The sequence below is a fragment of the Sminthopsis crassicaudata genome, chromosome 5, assembly GCF_048593235.1.
Source record: "Sminthopsis crassicaudata isolate SCR6 chromosome 5, ASM4859323v1, whole genome shotgun sequence".
NCBI classification, from domain to species: Eukaryota; Metazoa; Chordata; class Mammalia; order Dasyuromorphia; family Dasyuridae; genus Sminthopsis; species Sminthopsis crassicaudata.
Window position 1 is genome coordinate 45474830 of NC_133621.1, and position 25356 is coordinate 45500185.

At 32.5% G+C, this 25356-nt stretch overlaps 1 protein-coding gene across 5 annotated transcripts in view; it reads right to left on the minus strand.

Annotated features, from left to right (window-relative positions):
* Positions 1-25356, minus strand: part of ANKIB1 (ankyrin repeat and IBR domain containing 1) — a 140066-nt gene that overhangs the window by 52885 nt on the left and 61825 nt on the right. For all 5 annotated transcript variants that reach the window (XM_074272252.1, XM_074272249.1, XM_074272250.1 and 2 more), the window contains 4 exons: positions 22377-22559; positions 17133-17250; positions 7434-7642; positions 4237-4325 (listed from right to left, as the gene is read on the minus strand). In XM_074272252.1, coding sequence (XP_074128353.1) covers positions 4237-4325; positions 7434-7642; positions 17133-17250; positions 22377-22559 — 599 coding nt within the window. The remainder of the gene's footprint in view (positions 1-4236; positions 4326-7433; positions 7643-17132; positions 17251-22376; positions 22560-25356) is intronic.

Below are 25356 nucleotides of genomic sequence, written 5' to 3' on the forward strand. Positions count from 1 at the left end.
GTGGTGTTCCAAAGAGACTGTCATCAATCTATGCTGAAAATATTGATTATGTACCTCAGATTGAAGTTTCAACTGAAGAAGAGGTAGTGAATGCCATTAGGTCCCTCTTGTGTGGCCTGGTGCTGATTCTCTGCTGACAGATTTACAAGGCAGGAAGTCCATTGATTGCTCTTACAGAAGATGACACTATTCATAGGTTCATTTTGGTTTTTTAAGATATAGACTCAAAACTCTGGCTCAGATCTGCTACTTTTCTATGCCCAAGTTACTCGGAATTATTGAAAATCTCAACAAGGGAAAAACCAGTTTCTAGGGGTGAAAAAGTTGGTGATTTTTGAAGAAATCTGCCTCAAAGAATTCACTGCTTTTTTAGACTTCAGTTAATCAAAAAAAAAAAAAAAAAAAAAAAAAAAGACACATAACAACTACCAGATAACACTGTAAAATTAATCCTTTCATAATAAGTAAATATTCGTTTTTCTAGGTTAGGACAAACACCATAAATAATAATAAACACTTATGTGATGCTAATCCCACATGAGAGATCAAATAAATAGAAACAGTGTAAAGAAAAACACTGGATTTGAAATCAAAGGACCTAGGTTCAAATTCTGGCTCTACTATTTATTACCTGGATGGTCTTAGACAACTTATTTAAAATTTCTGGATCCAAGTTCCCTCTAAAAAAGAGGAGGCTTAACCAATCTCTAATGGTTCTTCTAGTTCTGAAGGTATGATCCTATGAGTTTTATAAAAATGAAATTCTTTCAAAGATTGTAAATGTGGTTATTCTGAAGAGAAAGAAGTATGAAATATAAAATCATGACTTATTATATTTATATATAAAATATAAAATTATGACTTAAGAATGTCAATGAAAAAGACTTCTTTAAGTCAAGGTGATGATAACTAGCCTGCCAAAATGTCCAAAACTGAATCCACTATATTTATGAACAAAAAACTATTTAAAATCTTACCTTTTCCTATTCCTAACAATTCTCTCATTAATTCTCTGTATGATTATTAAATGAATTAAACTTATGAATGATTTTTGCTGTAGAATGGGGGCAAATATAGCATTCTAACTATAACTAAAAATAGCATTCTAACATGTTTACTTTTTTAAATGATCTTTAAAGACAACAAAATGTTTCTAAGACTCAGGAGGCCTCTAAGAGGTTAAGAATACGCACAAAATGCCATCTGCATCCAATTAGGTGTTCAATACACACAAAAATAGGAAATACTCAATAATATCCTTTAAAAGTTATTATCCTATATTTACTTAAATATTTCGAGAAGGGATAAAGCAAGACTCATATTATTGTTGTTTGTAACCTGGTGCAAGTCACTTTCTCCTTCTCTGGGCCTTGATTTTTCTCATTTGTAAAATGAGGACAATTGGTATAGTTAAGGTTTAAAAGCCACTCCCCATAGTTAAATTTATGAGTCTCTTAACTTGATACAATGAGAAGGTAGCTCATTCCTTTTTGGACACATTTTAAACAAATTTAAACATTTAAATGTTTAAAATGCTTGTGAAACTTACACAAACTATCCTTACTTTTTAATAGAGTATCTTTGATACTCTATACTGTAGAATAGAAATTATTTTAGTCCACTTATTAGTCCCATCTTATATTTTATCTTCCTGATCATTTAGGACAACCTTTCGATTTTCTCTAGTTTCCACATTTTCCCCCTTAATGTTTCTTAAAGTCAAGATAAAAACAATTTTTAACATTCTTTTAATTTGAGTTCTAAGTCTTTTCCTGCCTATTCCCCTCCTCCTTTTCTTAAGGAAAGCAATCACTTCAATACAGCATACACATGTGCAGTCATGCAAAACATATATGCATATTAGTCGTCACAAAACAAAACCCAGATAAAAAGAAAAGTAAACAAAAGGGAAAAGATTTTTTTAAAAAATTTGCTTTGATTTGCATGCAGATTCCATCAGGACTTTCTCTGGAAAGTCATCTTAAGTTCTTCCAAATTTCTTGGATTATTGTACTGCTTTAGAATAGCTAAGTCACAGTTAAACATCCTACAATATTAGTGTTATTATGTATGATGATATCCTGGCTCTGCTCAATGCAACTGACATCAGTTCATACAAGTCTTCTCACGTTTTACTGAAACCATTCTGCTCATGATTTCTTAGAGCAAAATAGTATTCCATCCTAGTCATATACCACAACTTGATTGTTTTGTCTGAAAACTGTTCATGCATGCCCTTTGACCATTTATCAATTGATGAATGAATCATATTCTTATGAATCTTATTTTGTTCCCTATTTGAAAAGGAGGCCAGGGCATAACTGGAACAGTGGATGGAGCACTGACTTTGGAGTCAGAAGAAGTTGAGTTCAAATCCAACCTCAGACACTTTTAACACTTCCTAGCTGTGTGACCTTGGGCAAATTACTTAATCCCAATTTCCTCAGCAGGAAAGAGAAAGGAAAGGAAAAGGAAAGTAATGTTCTTTCTCTTGTTTGTTCCTAAATTCTTCCCTAATCCACAGATCTGACATGATTCAGGAAAACCTGAGAAGACTTATGTGAACTGATGCAAAGTGAAGTGAGCAGAGTCAGGAGATAAGTCATTGTACACAGAAACAGCAATGTTGTATGATGATTAACTATGAGTGCTTTAGCTAATTCTGAAGAAATACAATGGCAGATAAACTACTCCATGTTTCTCTAGCTCCCTTATCTTTTAGAAGCTAAAAGCAAAAATGATATCTAGCATTTCTGTACCATTTACAACCCGATAGCATTCCTTCACTCCTTGTCAGTTGATAAAAGTTAAAATGATTTGCTCAGGGTCACAAAGCTAGTAAGAATCCTATAAGTGTCCAAGACAGGATTTGAATTGAGAACTTCAATTTGGTATCAAATATTAAAGGAGGAAATTAGCCAACTATTTAAAAGAATAATTTGGGGAATCTTTATAAATTCAATACTAAAATTTTGCATTATTTATCAAAAACATAGAATTCTCTTCTCTAACTTTAGAACAATTACCAGCCAGACCTAATATTAATCAATATCTACATATTGGCATCTGTAGTCAGCAAAACCTGACTACCAAACCCAACCTCAGAAACTTATTAACTGGGTAACCCTGGTCATGTAATCTCTGCCTTACTGAGCTTCTTTATCTGTAAAAAGGGGGGAAAAAAAATAAAACTTATTTCCCAGGGTTGTTATCCTAGATAGAGTAAGATATTTTTAAAAAGTGTTTTGCAAACGTTAATATGCTATGTAAATATTATTGTTATTAAAATAATTCATTCAGTTGACTCTTTAATCAAAAGTAAAAAATGACTTTTAGATTATTGTTCTGAGTAATGACCTCACAATTTTCTATTTTGTGATCAGCTACCAATCCTAGAATTTTAGAAGTGATTTCTTCATTTCTATTTCTTTAACTGTCATGCTATTCTTTGTATACTCAAGCTTTTTTTTTGATCTACCCTTCAATGTTATTTTTCTCCCACTGTATAAAAATTTCCATAAATTTATTGATAGAAATCAGGGAAAATTAAAACACTTTAAAACCAAATTTAAAATTGGCCATTTTGTAAAAAGAGAAAATTTTATGAACTCATTTATGCCTCCACATGTCTCTAACTTAATCTCATGATTCCCTGTCAATGTTGGAGAAAGAAGTCATTTCTGGTTTTCCACAGATCTCTCTCCCTTTCTAGCATATTCAAGTTTTTTTTAGCTTTATTCATTCCTTGCTATCTGCTTTTAAAATATCCCTGCTCTTGCTTTTCCATTTCCACTGTCTTTTTTTATTTTGCATCTAAATAGTTCAATAGTATAAATAATCCTCCCTTTACACTTATATATTTTCATTTATGAGTTACATGCTAGACCTGTGATTTCTCTGATATAAGGAATCTACTTATTCCTTAACGCTTCCTTGGGACCATACTTTTTCTTTAAAATGTGACTTAATTTACTTTACCAAATGTTTCTTGATATAGTCAAGCAATACTTCAAAATAGCTTCCAATATTTTCAAATATAACAGATTAGCAAAATACTAAAAATTTATCCATTATTTATGAAGCAAAGCAAAAACTCTAACCTTAAATTAAAGTTATAAAGAATTTCATTATAATTATGAGGCGAGTAAAAATTAATATGAAGATATGAAATGCAAAGTATTTTCTGATTAAATTGGGGAGTTAGTTGGTAAAAAATACTAAGTTACATATACTCACGCTTCCCAACATGCTCGGCAAAAGTCATGTCCACATGGCATATCCACTGGGTCTTCAAACACAGAAATATTGCACATACAAATGTCACACTGTAGAACAAATAAAAAACACTATATGAAACCATAATTTAATTTAATTGGCAAATTTGCTAAGCATACTATTTATGATTTTAAGTCATTAATGAAATTAAACAGTTATTAAAAATAATAAAAATTAGATTTTATATATTGTTTTATAGTTTGTGATGCAGTATTATATATGTTTGTGTTTCTCATGTGATCTGATTTTAAAAACAACTCTGTGAAGTAACTATTAAATTATCTCTATTTTATGGAAGAGGAAAGAAATTGTGAGAGCTTAAGTGACTTTGTGACGAGTCAAGCTTGAAAGTATCTTAGGATACAAATGGAGATCTCCCTGACTACAGGAGCAGCACTATATCAACTATGTCATTTGCTAATCACAATACGAGAGTCATGCTCTTATAGTAAGACTTTAATATTCAAAATGAGGTGAATTGGGCTGCTCGGGATATGGTCAGCTCTCCCCTCCCTCGAGTTCTTCAAGCGGGATGACAGCTTTTTGATTCTTAAGGTAATGTTGGTTTGTTTTTAGTTGGACTTTTAATAAAATGCTAAAAAATGATACTATGTTGATTTAGATATTAAATATAAGAAAAGTAAAAAGTGAAGTATTCATTTAACCACAACTGCATTATAAAATTTGATTTTAATATGAAATATAAATTTTAATATATCACATATATCCAAAACTGTACATTAGGAAAAGGAATCATGAAAAACAAAACAAAACAAAACAAAAAAACAAACAAACCATTTTTTGAAAGTCAGAATGACATACAGAAAGATTAACTCCTTTCTACTTTCCCATTTTATGTATTAAACAGTACCTTCCAAATCAATAAGTAATGAAGAATGAACAAAGCAGAATTATGCTTTTCAAAGATGCTTTTTATATAAAAAAAGATTTTCTTTTGTTTAAAGAATTCAAGGGGCAGCTAGGTGGCGAAATGGATAGAGCACTAGCTCTGAAGTCAGGAGGTCCTGAGTTCAAATCTGATCTCAGATACTTAATACTTCCTAGCTGTATGACCCTGGGCAAGTCACTTAAACCTAATTGCTTCAGCAAAAAGAAAAAAGATATTTCAATTGTTCAATACACTACACAGACAGAATGTTCTTTTTTTTTTTTTTTTTTTTAAAGAATATTTTATCTTTCCAAATTCATGCAAAGACAGCTTTCAACATTCCCAAAACTGTGTTAGAAAATTTTCTCCCTCTCTCCCTCCTTCCCTCCCCCCCAGACAGCAAGCAATCCTAAAGGTTCAACATTAGCATGTTCTTTTGAAATTCAGATAATGGCACTACAATTTTTTTTTAAAAGTAAATATACAATTGAACCAACTAATAGGTAAATACCTACTATGTGCTGTAAGCTGGTTATAGAAAAGAAGGATCTAGCTTTTAATCTTGGCATTATGTGACTTTGGCAAATCATTTAAATTTGCAGGGTTTTAGTTTCCTCAGCTGTAAAAAAGGAAAGACTGGATTACATTTAGAATTCCTTCTACAGCTCTGGATCCTAATGATTCTATGACCAAAGGCAAGAGATGAGAAAAGGCAGAACAAGATCAAGAAAGAGAAAACTGCCTAGATTGACTAGAATCTAGAGTATATAAGTGGACATAGAATGAGATTATGTTTAAAATTATCTAGACAAATTGGGTCTAGGTAAGGGAGACAGTGAAATAATAGGAAAAGAAATATATATTTTTAAAGTTTCTTAAATATATACTTAAGGCTCATATTCTTAAGAGTATAGTAATTCAGTAATTCTGATAACTGAATGAAGGATAGATGAGACTGGAAGGAGGAAGAGGCAATTTAATAGTCAGGCCAAGAGATGTAAAGGCCAGAATTAGTATGGTAGTAGTTTAAGAGGAGGAGGGAAGGAGATGTGTGCTAGGTGATATTGCAGAGGAAGAAATGTCAATTCTTAGAAACTGATTTACATGAGAAGTAAAAGAAAAACAAGCATCAAAGATGACTTTAAAAATCTGGGGTTTGTGGGGTTGGGAAGTTAGTGGTACCTATTAAAAAACAAACCAATCAATGATACTGTGAGAGTTTAAAAGGAAAAAAAAATCCCCAAATAATATATATTAACAAAACTTCTTAGTTGGAGCTTTGTTTAAACTAGTTTTGTCCTATACTTATTTCTCTGTATAAGACAATACTGCTCATAATTATTCTTCATCCTTAATTGTAATACAAAGTTTATATATGGCTTTCCACCTAGTCAGATACTTACTGAGTAGAGACTGCCTTTTGCTTATTCTGTATATTCCAATACTGGGATATAGTTAACATTTAAAGATTAGTGACTTACTAGTGGACTACTCCCTTTTCTTATTGAGGCAATTAATGTATTATTATTTATAAATAATAAATCACAATTAATAAATTATAAGCATAATAATAACAGGTAGCATTTGTATACCACCTGCAACATTCCAGGGAATACACTATATACTTAATGAATATTATCCATATAATCTTTACAATAATATGATACTACCTAGGAGGTAGATGCTACCATTATTCCCATTTTCCAGTTGAAAAAATTCTAAAGCAAACAGAGGTGAAGTAATTACTCATGATCCCACAGCTACTAAGTGTTTGAGGCCAGAACTGACGTTGGGTCTCCTGGACTCTAGGCTCAATTCTCTATCCACTATGTGTGTCACCTTGCTGCCACTGCCAAACCTACCCAACTTCTGTATGAAGCTCTTATACTCAAGATTGATGGTAATGGAGCTTCTGGAATCTATCTGACAAGTCCTGATTGGCACTTACTTGCTTTGTCAGTCAGAGGCAGCGCATTTCCAATGTATACCATGTTTTTCCCATTATTTTTATTCTTAGGGTCTTAAAAATGATTCATTCTGATTTTAGTTCTAAGGAGTAAATAGTCCAACTGTAAAGATATCTGGCTCAAGAATAAATACCACATCAATAAGAAGACTTTTCCTGTCAAACACAGTGTATACCATGGACTCCGATGTTATTTCCTACTTGGCATTTTTTTTTTTTTAAAGAACTCATGAAACAAAGGAATCATAAACATTTAGAAGTTCAAGGATAAGGGCACTTATCACTTTCAAGATGAATACATACCAGAGCCGTATCCAAGTCACCAGGAGATAAACTAATTTCATCTGGAGAAGTGACAGAAGAGCGAGTTGTTCTTGGAGTTCGAGGGGAAGGAAGTGTATCCCAGGCATTATATCCACTTGGAGGTGGGGTTGGCATTTGAACACCTGAACGTTGGCAGCAGTTTTCTGGATTAGACATCCATGCTTCAAGTAATTTTTCCCTGTCCCAGTCTTAACAAAAAATGATAAAGATAATGCTCAGTAAAAATAAAATATGGTAGTTTAAAAAAATTTTAATTCTGAACGAGGTTTAAGGCTAAGATTCTTTACAAATGTAAACACATATAAATATATTATAGGCACTAATAATTCATGGAATCAGAATAGTGGGATCCAGGTCACCTCAAGATATTTATAGTAGGAGAGTTATCAAGCCCCTCAGAGACTCACTTCTTTACAAAATGGGGATAACAGAATGAAAAAAATATTTTGAAACATTAAAGCACTAAATAAATGAGTTGTTTTATATATGTATGTATACTATATTTGATAGATCAAATCATTAGGAAAATATTATATTCATGAAATCAGATTATATGAAGAAAAGAACTTAAAGATGATCTGGATCAACTCCTTCATTTTATCAATTAAAAAAAAAAGCAAACTGAACTGTCAAGGACAATTCAATTATTAATATTTGGAAGTAAAAATATTATACAAAAATGTTTACATAATGATGAAATATAGATTTAGTGGGAATGATGGAACTTAAATTCTTTAATATGTCACACTTGACTTCCCACACTGTAACTATTCCTTTTCAATCAGTATACAAAATGCTAGCTTTCTAATTAATTGAGAGAGTCACTTAATCCTGACAGTTCAGACTTAGAATCCAATTTCAGCTTTTTATTTATTGGAGACATATGATCATACAATATATTAGGGTCTTTGAATTTCAGGATGCTCCAAATATCTCTAAATCAATTTATCTTTCTATAACTAAGGCAAGACATGTAGAAGAATATCTTTCATCAATTGACACATAACATTAATATAGAAAAAATTCATTGTAAATACTCAAGATTCCGGATTACTTAAGTCCAATGTAATTTCACTTTATATTTGTATTTTTAATATTGTGTGGTAGAATTTTGATGATGAAAACACATTTATGTAGCAATTTATGCTTTGCAAAACAATTTGCAAATACTGTCTCATTTGATCTTTCCAATAATCCTGAAATAAGAGTGTCATCATTTTTACTGAGGGGATTTTATTTTTCTTAAAAATGTCATTTTTTTCTCCAACTGCATGGAAAAAATTTTTAACATTAAAAATAAATTGAGTTTCAAATACTATTCTCCCTCCTTCATCAGAAGACAAGCACATTGATAGAGGATATAGACATGCACAATCATGTAAGCCATATTTACATATCATGTAATGTTATAAAAGAAAACAGATTCCATTATTAAATTAAAATTTATTACATTTTAAATTTAAATTTAATTAAATGAAATGAAATTTAAATTTAAAACTAAAAAGGTGAAAAAACAGTATGCTTCCATCTTCATTCAGACTCCCTCACTTCTTTCTTTGGAGGTAAGTAGAGATGTCCATGACAAGGCCTTTGGAACTGTCTTCTTGTATCAGTATTTCTGATAATAGTTAAGTCAATGATAATTCATCATCATATAATCTGCTGTGACTGTATACAATGTTCTGCTCACTTTACTCTTCATCAGTTGATCTAAGTCTTTCTAGGTTTTACTGAAATCATTCTTCTCTTCGTTTCTAACAGTACAATAGTATTCCATTATAAGCATATAACACAGCTTGTTCAGCCATTCCAACTGAAAGTCATCCCCTCCAACTCTAATTCTTTGTAACAACAAAAAGAGCTGTTATTAACTTTTTCATACAAAAAGATCCTTTTGACTTAAAAAAAAAAAAAAAAAAAAAAAAAAAAAAAAAAAAAACCTCTTTGGAATATAGACCTAGTAGTGGTACTGCTGAGTCAAAGTATATGCACAGTTTTACAGCCCTTTGGACATAGCTGCAAATTACTCTCCAGAAAAGTTAGATGAGTTCACAACTACATCAACAATGCATTAATGTCCCAATTATCCAACATTCATCATTTTCTTTTTCTGTCACAGCCAATATAAAAGGTACAGAGGGGCATCTCAGGGTGGTTTCAATCTGCATTTCTCTAAACAACAGTGATTTAGGATATTTTTCCAAATGACAATAAACACCTTTGATTTCTTTGCCTAAAAAACTGCTTATTCATATGCTTTGACCATTTATTAAGTGAGAAATTACTTGCATTCTTATAAATTTGACTCCATTTTTTATATATTTTAGAAATGAACCCTTTATCTATGATATTTGCTAAAGGGAAAAAAAAAATCCTTCTCCCTGCTCCTTCCCTATTCTGCTTTCCTTTTAATCTCAGCTATTTTGGTTTTGTTTGTATAAACATTTTTTAATATTAATAAAAAAGCATTAGGATGAATACAGAAAGGTTTGGAGAGACTTCCATGAACTGATGCTGAGTGAAATGAGCAGAACCAGAAGATCACTGTACACTTCAACAACAATACTGTATGAGGACGTATTCTGATGGAAGTGGTTATCTTCAACATAAAGAAGATCCAACTCACTGCCAGTTGATCAATGATGGACAGAAACAACTACACCCAGAGAAGGAACACTGGGAATTGAATGTAAACTGTTAGCACTACTGTATATCTACCCAGGTTACTTATGCCTTCGGAATCCAATATTTAATGTGCAACAAGAAAATTGGATTTACACACATATATTGTATCTAGATTATACTGTAACACATGTATGGGATTGCCTGTTATCTAGGGGAGGGAGTACAGGGAGGGAGGGGAAAATTTGGAAAAATAAATACAAGGGATGTTATAAAAAAAAAATTACTCATGCATATGTGCTGTCAAAAAAAATGTATAATTATAAAAATTAAAAAAAAAATAAAAAAGCATTAACTTTTTATTTTTTTAATGCTCATTCTCTCCTTTGTTCCTAAATTCTTCCTTTATTCATATATTCAGCTGGTAAACTATTGTAGGCTCCCCTAACTTGTACATATAAAACTCACGTCCTCCTTTGGACCTCATGCTTGGTATGCAGTGTGAGATGTCACTATATCTCTAGACACTGCCAAATTGTTTTCTAGTTTGCTTAGCAGTTTTTGTCAAATAATGAGCTCATGTTCCAAATTCTTGGATTTTTTTTTTTTTTAGGTTTATCAAAGACAAATTACTATGGTCATTTAATATTGTGTTTTGTGTACATAATCTATTCCACTGATCCACCACTTTATTTCTTGGCCAGTACCAGATTGTTTTGATGATTACCATTTTATAATCCAGTTTGATATTTGGTACAGTTAGACCACTTTATTGAGATATTTGCACTTCCACATTTTTCCCCCATTAGTTCCTTCGATATTCTTAATCTCTTGCTCTTCCAGAAGAAATTTATTATTTTTTCAAGCTCTAAAATAATTTTTGGTAGTCTGAAAGCAGATTTAGTATTATTTTTATTATATTTCCCAGCAATTAATATGTTCCCAACTGTTTAGACTGAATTTATGTGTAAAGACTTCTGTAATTGTACTCATAAAGTTCCTGGGTTTGTCTTGGCAGGCAAACTACGAAGTATTTTTTTATTGTCTACCACCAACTTTGGAACTGATTGTATGAGATACTGACAAAGGATCACTGAGCATGGTGTGCCCCTTCATCAGAGAAGGTGCTGCGGTCTATGAATGAAGCAGAATTGAATTAGCTCAGAAGAAATGTGAGATGCTCAAAGTTAGAGAATATGCCCCAAATGTTCATAGACTATTTGTGTCTGATCAGTGGCAGAGCATTCTGAGCTTGTATTGGTCTAATAAGTCAGTCAGACATACTAACTTGATTTCAACAGAGTGGTGTTATTTTGGTCCTCTTTGAGAACAAAGGACAACAATCAACTATTCTCATTTTTTTAAACTATCATTTAAAATGGAATTTTTCTATCTTTTGCTGCTGAATTTCATTGGTAATACCTAGAAGTGCTGATAATTTATATATATTTCATATTCTACAATGTTGCTAATGTTGTTAAATTATTTCAACTAATTTTTTTACTTGATTCTCTAAGATTCTCTATGTCTATTATTATATTACATGCACAGTGAGTTTTGTTTCTTCATTGTCTATTTGATTCCTTCACTTTCTTTCTTTTTTTTATTGCTATAACTTCTATTTCAATTACAGTACTTAATAACAGTGCTGATAATAGGCTTCCTTCATCCCTGATTTTATTGGGTAGGCTTCAAACTTATCCCATTATAGATGCTTGCTGATGGTTTTAGATAAATATTACTTAAGGAAAGCCCCATTTATTCTTATATTCTCTAGCATTTTTTATAGGAATGGAAGTTATATTTTCTCAAAAAATGTTTTCTTCATCTATTGAGATAAACATGATTTCTTTTGGTTTATTGATGTGGTCAATTATATTAATAAATTTTCCTAATACCAAATCAGTCCTACATTCTCTTTGCTAGCATTTTAAATTGCTTGCATCAATCTTCATTTGGGAAATTTATCTCTAGTTTTCCATTTTGCTCTTTTTAAATAGATAAATCAATTCAATGTATCTGTCATACAGTGACTTTGACACCATTCCTTCTTTGCCCGTTTTCCCAAGTAGTTTATATTTTATTGGAATTAACTGTTCTTTAAATATTCAGTAGAATGCCTATGTAAAATCAATTGGTCCTGAGGATTGTTTGTTAGCAAGTTCACTGATGGCTATTGACATTTTTTTCTTCTTCAAATATGGGATTATTTAAATATTCCATTTCCTCTTCTGTCAATCTGAGCAATGTATATTTTTAAATATCCATCCATTTCATGCAGATAATAAGATTTACTGGCATAAAATTAAATAAAATAGGTCTTACCATCTCCCAGATTTATTAGTTCAGTAATTTTCATCTAATTTTTATTACTCTCTCTTTTGATTTTCAGGATTTTCAATTCTACATATAATTAGGGATGTTTAATTTCTTCTTTTTCTAGGTTTTTAGTTCTATGAGCAATTTATTGATCTGCTTTTCTATTTTAGTGATATAAGCATTTAGAGATAATTTTAAATCTATTTTTCAGTGTCTTTTGTCAAGAAAACCCCACCTAAAGCCAGGAAAAGTTGAACTCGTCTGAACAACAACACAACTTTTTAAAAACTTGTTTTCTTCATGGATTTCTGTATATTTTCCTACATGTATTTTTGTGCTTCCTTTACCAAGCTGTTGACTCTTCATGATTTGCATCACTCTCATTTCTTTTGTTAATTTTTTCCTCTATCTCTCGTAGTTGATTTCAAAAATTCTTTTTGTGAGGCTATTTAGCTGTTTTAACATTGTTATGTTTTTCTGAATTTGCATTTTGATCTTCCCTGTGACCATAGTAGGTTTTTATGGCTAGGTTCTTTTAGTTTGGTTTGGTTCTTGCTTATTTTTCCAACTTATTCCTTAACTTGTAATTTAATGTTAAAGTTGGGTTCTGCTAGAGTGTAGGGGATATTGTTTCAAGTTTGATTTTTCATATCACTATTTTCAGAGCTAATTCTGGACAGCTTTAAGTTTTTGGTTCTTTTACAGTGAAATGATTAAGGAAAGGAGTAGTCATTGTTCTGGGCTAAGGTCTGTGAGCAATCACAAATAGTCTTCTTCCTTTGGATCTGTGACCAAGATCTGCACATTCCAATATCCTAATGTTCTTTCTCATTCTGGAACTGTCCTGAGAGATTTACTGAATGTGTGGGCTGGAGATGTGCATATCAAGTCAAGTCACAAGCATTAAGTAAGTTCCTTCTGTGTCATGCATATGGTAGATGAAGGGGATACAAAGAAAGACAAAACTCAGTTTCTACTCTTGAGTAGCTCACAAGCAAATGGGGAGAGAAGACAAGATTAAAGAGGATCAGGAAAAGCTTCACAGGTAGAAGATAGGACTTTGGCAGATTTAAAGAAAGAAGTAAAGATGATAAGGGGAAGAATTCCAGGCATGGGAGATATCCAATGAAAATGCAGATTTGGGAAATGGGATGTTTTCTGTAAGGAATGGCAAGGAGGACAATATCACTGAACCAAAAAGTACATGAAGAAAAGTAAGTTGCAATACCTGAAAGACAGGAGCGGTTCAGATTACTGAGGGCTATAAGAAACAAAAAGATTTTGATCATGACTAAAATCCTGATATGGTCAGAGACCAGTTCTTTAGACAGAAAATTTTGAAAGATGCATAGAAGATGGTCTGGAGTAGGAGGTGACTTGAAGCAGTAAAAGCTGCCATAAGACTATTGCAATAATTCAATTAAGAGGTATTGAGGGCCTGAACCAGGATGCTAGCAACATAAGAGATAATAAAATGTTTACGAGAATTGCTACAAAGATAGAAATAACAGGACTTGACCACACACTGGATATATGGAATATGAGGCATGCCTGGGGGGCGGTGGGGGGTGTTTGGGAGAATAGTGATAACCTCAACAACATGTGTAATAATGTTAAAAAAAGGAAATGGAGTTTAAGGGCAAGTTTTAGGCATGATGAAATATCTAAAAAACAGTTGAAAATATATACTTGGTAGTGGGGAAAGAGGAATGGACAAATAAATTTGAGAATCATTTGCAAAAAGAAGATAAATGAAGCCAGGGGGATTATATAAATGGAGAAGAGAGCCCAAAAGAGTATCTGAAAAGACCCTCTATCTTTCCATGCATAACGCTGGTGAAGACATGTTCAGTAAAAGAAACAGAAAAGGGCAGATCATATAGTAGTTGGAGGATCAGGAGAGCATTATTCTGAAAACAGAGAGAGAAGAAAAAAAAGAGTGGCTGAAAACTGTCAAAAGGCTGCAGAAAATTCAAGAAGAATAAGGACTAAGGAAAGGTCATTAGATTTTGTAAATAAGAGCTTTCGTAACTTTGCTGAATGCAGTTTTGATCGAATGATGAGATTAGAAATGAGAAGGCAAAAAGTTAATATGAGGGAAAGTGGGAACGATCTACTAGCACAGACAGACAGGAGGGAAAAGGATCACTTTTGCAAACACGGCAGTTTTTCTTTGGGAGGGACATGTGACACCAGGTTTGAAAGAGAAAATAATGGGAGAAAGCTTTGAGATAATGTGAGATAAGGAAGAACTTGGTAACTTCACAATTTTTTCAGGGAAATAGTACAACCAGATTCTGAAAAATGTCAAAATAAAATGCAGTATAATTCTATAAGGGAAAATAGGTCTTTAATAGAGATCACTTTTACCTACTACTGTTGGGGTTCAAAAAAAAAAAGATAAGAAGAATTTTTGAAATACAAACATAGAATATAAGAAAAGCCTAGAAAGGTAATGTAAACAATGTAAAAAAATATAATGTAAACGTAAACATGTAAACAATCTAAAAGAAGACCTAAATGATGATTAGGTATTCATATTTTAATAGAAGAGATGATTGTCCCTCTAAAATCCCTCAATCTACAAGAATTGAGGAGGGAATAAAGAATAACTAGAATAAAGAATAAAGAAAAATTAAACTCATGATCTTTGTTCAATGATCTTTTCTCCTATTATGATATAAGCATTAATTATCATTTAGCTCTTCGATTGTTCATTGTGTATTTATCTTTCCAGGTTTCTCTTATATTCCATGTTTGTATTTCAAGAATACTTCTGAAGAAGCATAACAACAGACAAATATATACAAACTATATACAGAACCAATAGCAAATAATTACTGACAGAAGGAAGGCACATAATTATGAGGGATTAGGATAAAGCTTCCTATAGAAGGTGGGATTTTATCTGGAACTTAAAAGAAAGCCAGGGAACTCAGTAGCTGGAACAGAGGAGAGAATGTTTACAGGCATGGGGGGACAGCCAGAGGGAATGCCAGGAACAGATAAGAGACTCTTATTCATTGAATGTCCAGGAATACAATGTCATTGAATTGGATTGAGTATTGGCAGGCTGGGGAAAGGAAAGACTCAGGCATAACTAGAAAAAGCAGATGGGTGGATGAGTGTGGTCATGAGCTTTGAATGTCAAACAAAACATTTCATATAAAATTCTAGAGGTATCAGGGAGCCTCTACAGTTTATTGAGCAGGAAGACATGTTCAGGCCTGTGCTTTAGAGTCTGAATAAAAGATGAATTAGAGTGGGAAGAGACTGAAAGAAGGCAGACCTAACAACAGATATTGGAATAACTGAAGACTTGAGGTGTTGTGGGCTTGTGCCAGAGGGATAGTAGTGTCAGAAGAGAGAAGAACATGTAAGTTATGTTTTAGACATAATGAGTTTAAGATGACTAACTGACAATCCAGTTTAAGGTGACTAACTGATGATCCAGTTTGTGATGTCTAAAGGCAGATAAAGATGAGACTGGAGGTCAGGAAACAGATTAGGGCAGAAGATGTAGCATAAATCCTTTTTCACCTGTAACCTGAATGGTGGTAGCTTCAGTCCTGTGTGAATCCATGGACCTGGCTAGATTATGCAACTTTATCACAAGTCACGTTGATCCTCACCTTCGGCCTCTCCGTCTTCTAGTGCTGAAGCCATAATGAAAGACACCTCTGCACTACTCCTACAAAAGCCATGTCAACTTATTTTCTTTTGGCTCTGAGTATTAGTACTAGTAGTACTACTCCCATTCCTATTGCTGAGGGAGAAAAGGGACTGCCTTTGTTCTTGTACTTGGATCTCTAGAAGTCAACAGCAAATAACTGTTTAATGAGTGATTCTTCTTCATTCAAATCCCAGCTCTAACATTTATCACATGGATGGATGGACTTGAGTGGAATCATTTAACTTTACTGAGCTAAGTTTCCTCACATGATAAAATAAGGGGATTGGACCAGTATCTACTCATGACCTTCCAACTCTAAATTTGTAATCTTGCAAATTTAGAATAAAAGAATTTGTGCAATCCTAAATAAGCCATTCAACCCTCTTAGAGATTCAAATTTTTTTGGTCTATAAAAACTCAAAGAGTTTTTAAAGTCATTTAAAAAGCTGTAAATCCTAATAAGCTGTTGTAAAGAGTATAAGAGATACAAACACAAAGACCTCAGTTCAAATTCCATGTGTGAAAATCACCTCTTCAATTGTTTCTTTTTACTGAATCTATTTCATAGGGTAATTATATTGTTCAAATGAGATATTATCTATAAAGAATTTTAAAGAACTAAAATCTTACAGAACTAAATAAATTCCAGTTGTGATTATAATTTAGTGATAGAAAATAACACATAAAATAAAATGAACACCCTTGGAACCATTTTCTTTTAAAAATTTTGATGAACTACTATCATATATCATCAACATTTTCTAATTGGAAGGTAATTCCAAAAAAGGAAACTATTTTTAAAACTGTGTTTAAACTATACTCTTTGCTAAAATGTGGCATTGTAAATGGCATGAAAGCAGATTACAAACCACAAAATCCCATGTATACTTTTCAGTTTCCCTCATTTGAATTTATCACATAATCAATGCCTGTTGATTCCCTAACTAATCTATTCTCTAAGGCTTGATTTGATGCTAGTAGAAATAAATATCTTTTTATATCTTTACTCATATCTTCATATAAGTACTTAGATCATCTGAAAGCTACTATGTTTCTGTCATTACCATGAGCTCTGAGTAAAGCCTCAGCAGTGAACAATGGGGCCTGAAGCATGTCAGCAGATTCTACTATCAGCATATCTTTCAGTCTTCGAAGATCCTGTGGTCTTAATCCTTCATATGGCTGTGAAAAGAACAGAATCAAAGGTAAGTCAGATGTTGATTAACTGAAGTTTAAAAAAAAAAAAAAATTCACTAAAATATTACTATTATTCTGTATTCCTGTTTGAAGAATAGAAGGCAACATGTGGTAGTAGAAAGAGAACAGGCTTTTCAGGCAAGACAATTATGATTCGTCCTTCAAAAACATATGATTTACAAACATCCCAAAAGAGCAACACAAGAAAAATAAATAATTACCAATGCAGAATAATGAAATAAATTATATCATTCCGAGAAACTATTAGGGAAAACCTTTTAAAAACATTTATTAGGTTAAAAGAAAGCAATAACAAGCAAAACCAATAAAAGTTGGTGTTAAAATTAAAAACTTAAAGAAATAGAAGTATCATTAATTTTTTGTGAGACTAAATTGCAGAATGGAGAAGACACATCAAAAGAGAAGGAAAGAGAAAAGTAAATGCAGAAGTATATAAAACAAGTTCGTGAGCAAACAATGAGTGAAGATAATTTCTGTGGTCCTCAGGGGGAAAAAAAAAGTGAAGCTACAGGAAAAAGGATAAGGTGACAAAGAGAACTGAAGGAGGGAGGAGAGAAGAGATCTTGAATCAATAGGGAGAAATGTTCCTACTAAAGAATATTCACAAAGTGAATAAAGGGATATTTTGTAATGGGGATATAAAAACCTTACAATGGTTATAGTATATAGGATATTGGTTCAGAGGAAGACTTTGTTTCTGTGAACATTAAGTGTAAGAAGAATGGAAATTTTTGCTCTTAGGAGGAAACTCTATAATGCAGGATGATGGAAGGGCATGAAACTAAGAGGAGACTGCAAATAAGAACAAAATGATTATGGGAGAGGCAGGACATTGAAATGGACTGCCCAATTTGGGACTGAGAGGTACAATAGAAAAAAGGAGTGGAGGATAATATCCACAAAGGTGGCAATGTAAAAATTGGTGATAGTAGCAATATAGTCATAGTACTTCTAAGAGGCAATATTTATATACCAATTTTTTAAGCTTGCATGATACTTTACATGTTACCTTATTTTAGTCCTAACAACAACCCTTTTAGCTATGAAGATTCTAAACTGAAATAATTTAGAAATAAGTTAATTAAATTATCCAGCAGAAGGGAGAGCCAAAAAAGGAGATGGTCCCCTCAAGTGTCTGTAAACAAAGCTGAAGAAGCCAACAGTAGCTGACTGATCAAACTGGTAGTTAGCAGAAAGATGACAACTAAACTAAGAAGTTTAAGAGGCCCTCCTTAGGGTACACCCAGTTAGGAATATGGATTATAAGCCATCAAAGGAGATTGAGGAATGGTCAAACTGGTAAATAGAACTGGAAGAGAACATTAAGAATATCAAGGAAAGAAAACCTATCTGGCAAAGTATAAAACACTGTAGAGAGGAAAAGAAGAATGAGGAATAAGAAAAGATCATTGAAAGTAGCAATTAAGTTATTATTGATAATCATGTTCATTCAGTTCTTGATAAAAAAAAAATAAATTTTTAAGAAAGAAATCATTGATAACATGAAAGCGTGTGGTTTAAGGCCTTTATGGTGAAGTCCAAAGTCAGGATTTGATTACTGATGGAAGTTTTTCCCTTCGAGTTTGGCTGTGAGGGAGAAGAGATTTAGGTTGATAACTGAAGGAATAGCAAGATCAAGTGAAAGCTGGTTTTATGATGAGGAAAAAACTGCATGTGAGTGCTACTGAAAAATGGCAAAGAGGAATAAACCAGAAGAGAGAGAGGAAAGAGAAACCAATCAATAAACATTTATTAGGCACCTACTATATGCCAAACACCATGTTAAATGCTGGGCACAAATAAGGTCAAAAATAATCCCTATTTTCAAGGAATTTAACAATCTAATAGGAGAGAAAGAATGCAAACAAATTTATACAAGGGAAGCTGTATATAGGAAAAATAGTAAATAATTAACAGGGGGAAAGCACTAAAATTAAGAAGGATTGAAGAAGGCTTACAGTAAAAGAAAAGGATTTTAGTTGAAACTTAAAGGAAAGCAGTGAGATCTGCAGTTAGAATAAACATGCCCAGCATGGGGCATTAGCAGAAAAGACACCCAGAGCCAAGAGAAAGGATCTTGCTCATCGAACAGTTAATAGATCAGTGAAATTGGAATGCAGAATAGGTATCAGGAAGTAATGTATAAAAAGCCTAGAAAGATGGAGGCTAGGATATAAAGGGAATTGAATACCAAACAAAGCATTTTATATTTACTCCTGGATGCAAGAGGGAACGACTGGAGTTTATTGAGTGGTGGTCAGAACTGTGTTTTAGGAAAATCACTTTGGTGGATAAATGGAGGATATATTACCATAGGGAGAGATCTGAGGAAGGCAGAAGCACCAGAAGATATTGCAATAACCCAGATGTGAAAGTGAGGCGGTGAGTATTGGTAGTAGGATATATTCAAGAGATTTTGCAAAAGTGATAAAGAGGCTCTGGTAACAGCTTGGATACTGAGGATGGGGGAAAGAAAAGATGAGAGATAATGAGGAAACCAGGAGGACTTCTAGCTTCTGAGCCAGAAAGAATGGCTACATGGTGTTGCACTCTGCAGTACTAAAGAAGGGAAGGTGGGGGAAGAAGGACAAGTGTGTAGGGGCAAGATAATGAGTTCTGTTTTGGACATACAGAGTTTTAAATACTTGATAAACATTCAGTTTGAGATGTCTGAAAAGCAGGGTTTGAATCACAAACTCTCTGTCAAATTCCTCCTTTGCAAAATGGTAATAATAATAGCACCTACCACAGAGTAAATATAGAACATCAGGTCTGAAAGGAAAAGGATATCTCATTAAGCTTACTCTCATCTGAATTAATCCCTTTTTACAACTGAGGAAATTGAGGCAAAAAAGTTGAGTGACTTGTTCTGGATCACATAGCTACTAAATGTCTGAGGTCAAAGTTCAATTCAGGTCTTCTGACATCTGGCTAATCCAGGTCACTGTGCCAATTAGCAGAATGTAGTAATATGTTGTTTAAAAGAAATATACTTGAAGCACAGAGATTGACACAAATGAGAAAATGAAATTAAATTGAACTAAAAAATATCAGCAATAGCAAGATAAAAAGAAATAAACAGAAAAATTACATTAACAATTTAAAGTTAATGTCAAAGGGAAAATAAAAAAGTGAAACTATAGTTAGGGAACATTTGTTTATGTTGAAATGTAAACAAAAATAACTAAAACACAAACAAGAGAGAATTTAAGGACTTGAATAGAACTTAAAAGAAATTAAGAGCTATCTGATGATTAATGAATAGTAATATATTCAGCAGGACAAAGCACCTTTACAAAAATTTTACTGTCGTAAAGAAAATATATAGAAAAGTAGAAATGCTAGACACCACATTAACAAAGAATTATGTTCAATTAAGTATTCTTAAACAAACACTTAAAAATCACTAAGTAACATAATTCTAAAGAATAGAAAATTTCAGCAGAAAAAGACATGACAATAGGAATAATCACATAGATGCAGAGAAATCTTTTCTGACAAAACACAATATATCTCGTTAAATTAGAAATACTACAAAGTACAGTAATAAACGGATCACTTCTTAACATGATAAATATTTAAAACCAAGAGTTAACAGCTGTAATAGAAAAATGCCAAAGTTTTTTCAAATAAAAATCAGAAGCAAGCATATTGTTTGTTGGGTATGCAAAAGCAATATAACAAAAATGACAATTCTTCTTAAACCAATCTATTTATTCAATGGAATCTCAATTAAATTGCCAAACAATTATTTTATTGTATTAGAAAAAAAAATAAATAATGAAAGTCATTTGGAAGAACAAGTCAAAAATATCAAAGGAATTTTTTAAAAATGTAAAGAAAAGACTAAACTGTAATATTATAAGGGCCATTGGCAAAGAATTAAAACTGGATCAGTGAAAGAGAATAGGCATTAACATACAGTAAATGATCATAGTAACTTATATGACAAATGTAAAGATTTAAGCTTGCCATCTTGTGAATAAGAGAAGAATTCATGAATAAAAAAGGAGTATTGTCAGATATAAAATGCATATTTTTGGTTACATTAAATTTAAAAGGCTTTATATAAATAAAACCAATGTGGCCAAGATTAGAAAGAAAGCAGAAATCTGGGAGAAATTTTTTTACAGTGTCTCAGATAAAGGTCTCATCTTTCACTTTACCAAATTTTAAGAATGAGTCATTCCCCAATTGCTAAATATTCAAAGTATACTAACAGGCAGTTTTTCAATGAAGAAATCAATATTATATATAGACAAATGAAAAAATGTTCTAAATCATTATTGATTATAGAGAAATCAAAATTAAAATAATTTTGCATTATCATCTCATACCTATTAGATTGGCTAAAATGATAGAGGGGAAAATGACAAATGTTGGAGGGAAATATAGGGAAAAAATTTATATATTAATACACTGCTGACAGAATTGTAAACCTAACCAACCGTTCTGGAGAGCAATTTGGAATTATACTCAAAAAGTTATAAACCTGTGTAATCTCTGACCCTGCAATACACCACTGCTTCTCAGGCTGATCAGAGAAAAAGGAAAAGAACCTTTATGCTTTAAAATATTTATAGTAGCTCTCTTTGTAGTTACAAAGAACTGGAAACTGAAGGGATGCTCATCAATTGGGGAATGGCTGAACAAGCTGGTATATTATGATGGAATGTTACTGTGCTATAAGAAATGATGAACAGATTGATTTCAGAAAAATGTCAATAAGATATGTATGAAACAATGAAGAGTGAAATGAGCACAACCAAATGAACACAGTATACAGTAACAGCAATATTATTAGAAGACTTTGATTAAGCTATTCCAAGTATTACCCTATGAAGGAAGATGCTATCCACCACTACAGAAAAAATAGAAACTTGCATAGTATCACATGTATCTATATGTCAAATGGTAGACTTCCTAGTACATGGTGGGGAGAAAAGGAAGGAGATACTTAAAAAAAAAAAAATTTTAGGACAGATTAAGGTTATCCACCAACATGACTATTATCTGATATAGCAGTAAGACGAGAAAATACACATCTTGATAAAAAGAAAACAAAATGATCTCTCTCTGAATGAGATCACCTCTCTTTTGTCCAAAGCAGCATATTCAGCTTCTATGTCTTCAGCTTCTGGATCTCTTGAGAAAACCATCTGAGATTCAAGAGTGAGGGCCAGGTCTTTGTGATGCTGCTTCTCAGCACAATCACAAGGAGTATCTTTATTTTCATTTTCAGCAAACAAGTTTCCACCATGTTTTACTAAAAGCTGAAAAAACATTAAAATCAATCAATAAGAGACTTTAAATGAAAGTAAAAACACACATGATATCCAAGTAGTTCTTTTAAAAAGTTTGAAAAAGCAACTTCTATGCATTTATTGTATATATACATACCCATACATATGCATCTAGGCAATTAACATCAATATCAGAATTTTATTTTTAATCTAATTTAAAAGTATTTATTAAGACTCTATTAAGTGTAAGATATGAGAGGTCACAGCATAACTGAGATTGAAATCAAAGATCTCTCTTTATACATACATTAGCTATGTGACTCTGTCCTAAGCAATTCTCTAAGATTATAAATAATAGAGAATGTGTTGGTCTCCATTAGTGGATGGAAAAATTTAGAGTTCCCTGTAATAAATGAAAAATCTTGAGGCCCTTATCATTATACCTCTTGTTCAACTATAACAAGGGCATATGATTTATCAAAGCTATCAAGTAATACAACAAATATTTCTTGGGCATCTAGTATGTGTAAGACATCATATTAAATGTTAAGAGGTCATAAAGTTAAAAAAACCCTGATCTCTAAACCTCCTAAGTTTAAGTTTAGTTCAGAAGAAACGATTTATAATTAGTAGGGTCCTAGGAGCCAGGAGGTCCACTGCATAAACTACTATACTTCTCATTCAATGTGTTATCCAGGGACAGCTGGGTAGTATATTGGATTGTGTGCTGATATTGAACCAGAAAGAAAGACCTGGTTCAAATCCAGCCTCAGACACTTAGTACTAGCTATGACTCTGAGCAAGTCACTTAGCAAGCCACCTCAGTTTCCTCATTTGTAAAAAGGAGAAAGAAATGGCAAACTACATCAGTATCTTTGTCTAGAAAATCCTAATTGGGGGTCACTAAGAGTTGGACACAACTCAAACAACTTAACTTACAGCTTCTAGAAGGGGGGGGGGAATAAGCTTCTACCCTAGTCTAAGCTAGCTTAATAATAAAAAACTAGGCCTTCCTTTCACTGTCTTTAAATACTGTAACCCTATGCCCACCTAAGAAATCAGCCTTCAAGCCCTAGCTTTTTTTCTCCTTCAGGATTAATCCTTTCTCATACTCTACAAATATATTGGGTAGATCAATTTGTTTATGATCCATCACACATAATCTTCGGTTGCCAGTTAATACTGAAACACTAAATTTGACCGCAATATGGGGAAGGAGTGGGAACTATAAAGGCCTAAATTTTACTGAATTGAACATTTACCGTTGTTCTAATAAGGATATTCTACAAGCACACACCATTAATTGTATTTTTAAAAATGGGTAAAGCACAATGTTTGAAATTTTGCTACATACCAGTCCAACAAAATTGTAAATCCAAGTAAATACTGGATTTTTTCCTAAGTATTTGAAAAAATTTTTGATCATACTTTACAAAACAAAGAGTATAGCAGAAAGTTCTTATGTTTCTCTTCTTAATACCCTTAATACTTATAGCAGGAATATGTCGGTATGTATTACTGATAAGTATTGAGCAGACTAATGCTTGAATGTTGCAAATATTTATTATGCCTTTGAAATGTCTCTTAGCTCTAAACTGCTTGCCTGGAGGCCCAGTCAGTTGGGTCTTAGTTTGCAAGTCCACTGTCACACAGGGACTACAGGGATTATTTTACCTTCCCCAAAGTCCGAAATAATACCAGGTATTTAAAAACAAAAACAAACCAAAAAACCACACCCACCAGAAAACCCCAAAAATCAATTTGCACAACAGGCTCAGACTAGTACATGTCTGTCTACTTTATGGGATTCCAAACACAAAGATTATGGTAGCTCATGCTTTCAATTCCAGATATTGGGAAGACTGAGGCTTTTTTTTTTTTTTTTTAAACAACTGGGGTTAAGTGACTTGCCCAAGGTCACACAGTTAATGTTAAGTGTTTGAGACCACATCTGAACTCAAGTCTTCCTGTCTACAGGTCCAGTGCTTTACCCACCCACTGCAACATCTAGCTACCCTGCTAGTTCATCTTTTGAGCTCAGAAGTACTCTAATCCTGGGCTAAGATAACTGGCTCTACGTCCTAATTACAGCATTAATATAAATGGAAAGCCCCAAGGAACAACCGGTAACCACTTTGCTTAAGAAGGGATGAAATGGTTCGTTCAGGCTGAAAAGAAAGCAGGTCTATATTAAAAAAAAAAAAAAAAAAAAAAAAGAAAAGAAAAGAAAAAAGAAAAAAGAAAGAAAGAAAAGAAAAGAAAAGAAAAGAAAAGAAAAGAAAAGAAAAGAAAAGAAAAGAAAAGAAAAGAAAAGAAAAGAAAAGAAAAAAGAAAGCAGGTCAAAGCTTCTGGGCTGATCACAGTAACTAACCTCATACCCAGAACTAGGCCTATACTGCTAACCTAGGGGAGATAAAATGACTGTTTTTAAAAAACAAAAAAAATCTAATTTTAAAAAAAGTGAAAAAAGGGGGTGGGTGGGAAGAAAAAAAATGTTTTCTTTGACTAATTCTCTCTCTTTTGTTTTCTTGTTTAGAAAATGGAAGTGGATGAAATTGGGTCCTTGATTTATTAAGCAATTTCACTATACTTTTTATTATTCCATTTTCTTTTTCCTTTTTTATCTTACTTTTATTAATGTTCATTTTTATTATGTCATCTGCACATGAGTGTTATGTTCCCTTTCCCTACACAATGACCTTTCCTTTGTAATAATAAATTTTTAAAAAAGGAAAAAAGTAACTGAACAAAGTCAACCTATTTTTAGTATTGGAGAGTAAATGCAACATTCCATATACATAATTTTCCTTTTCTGCAAAGAGGAAAG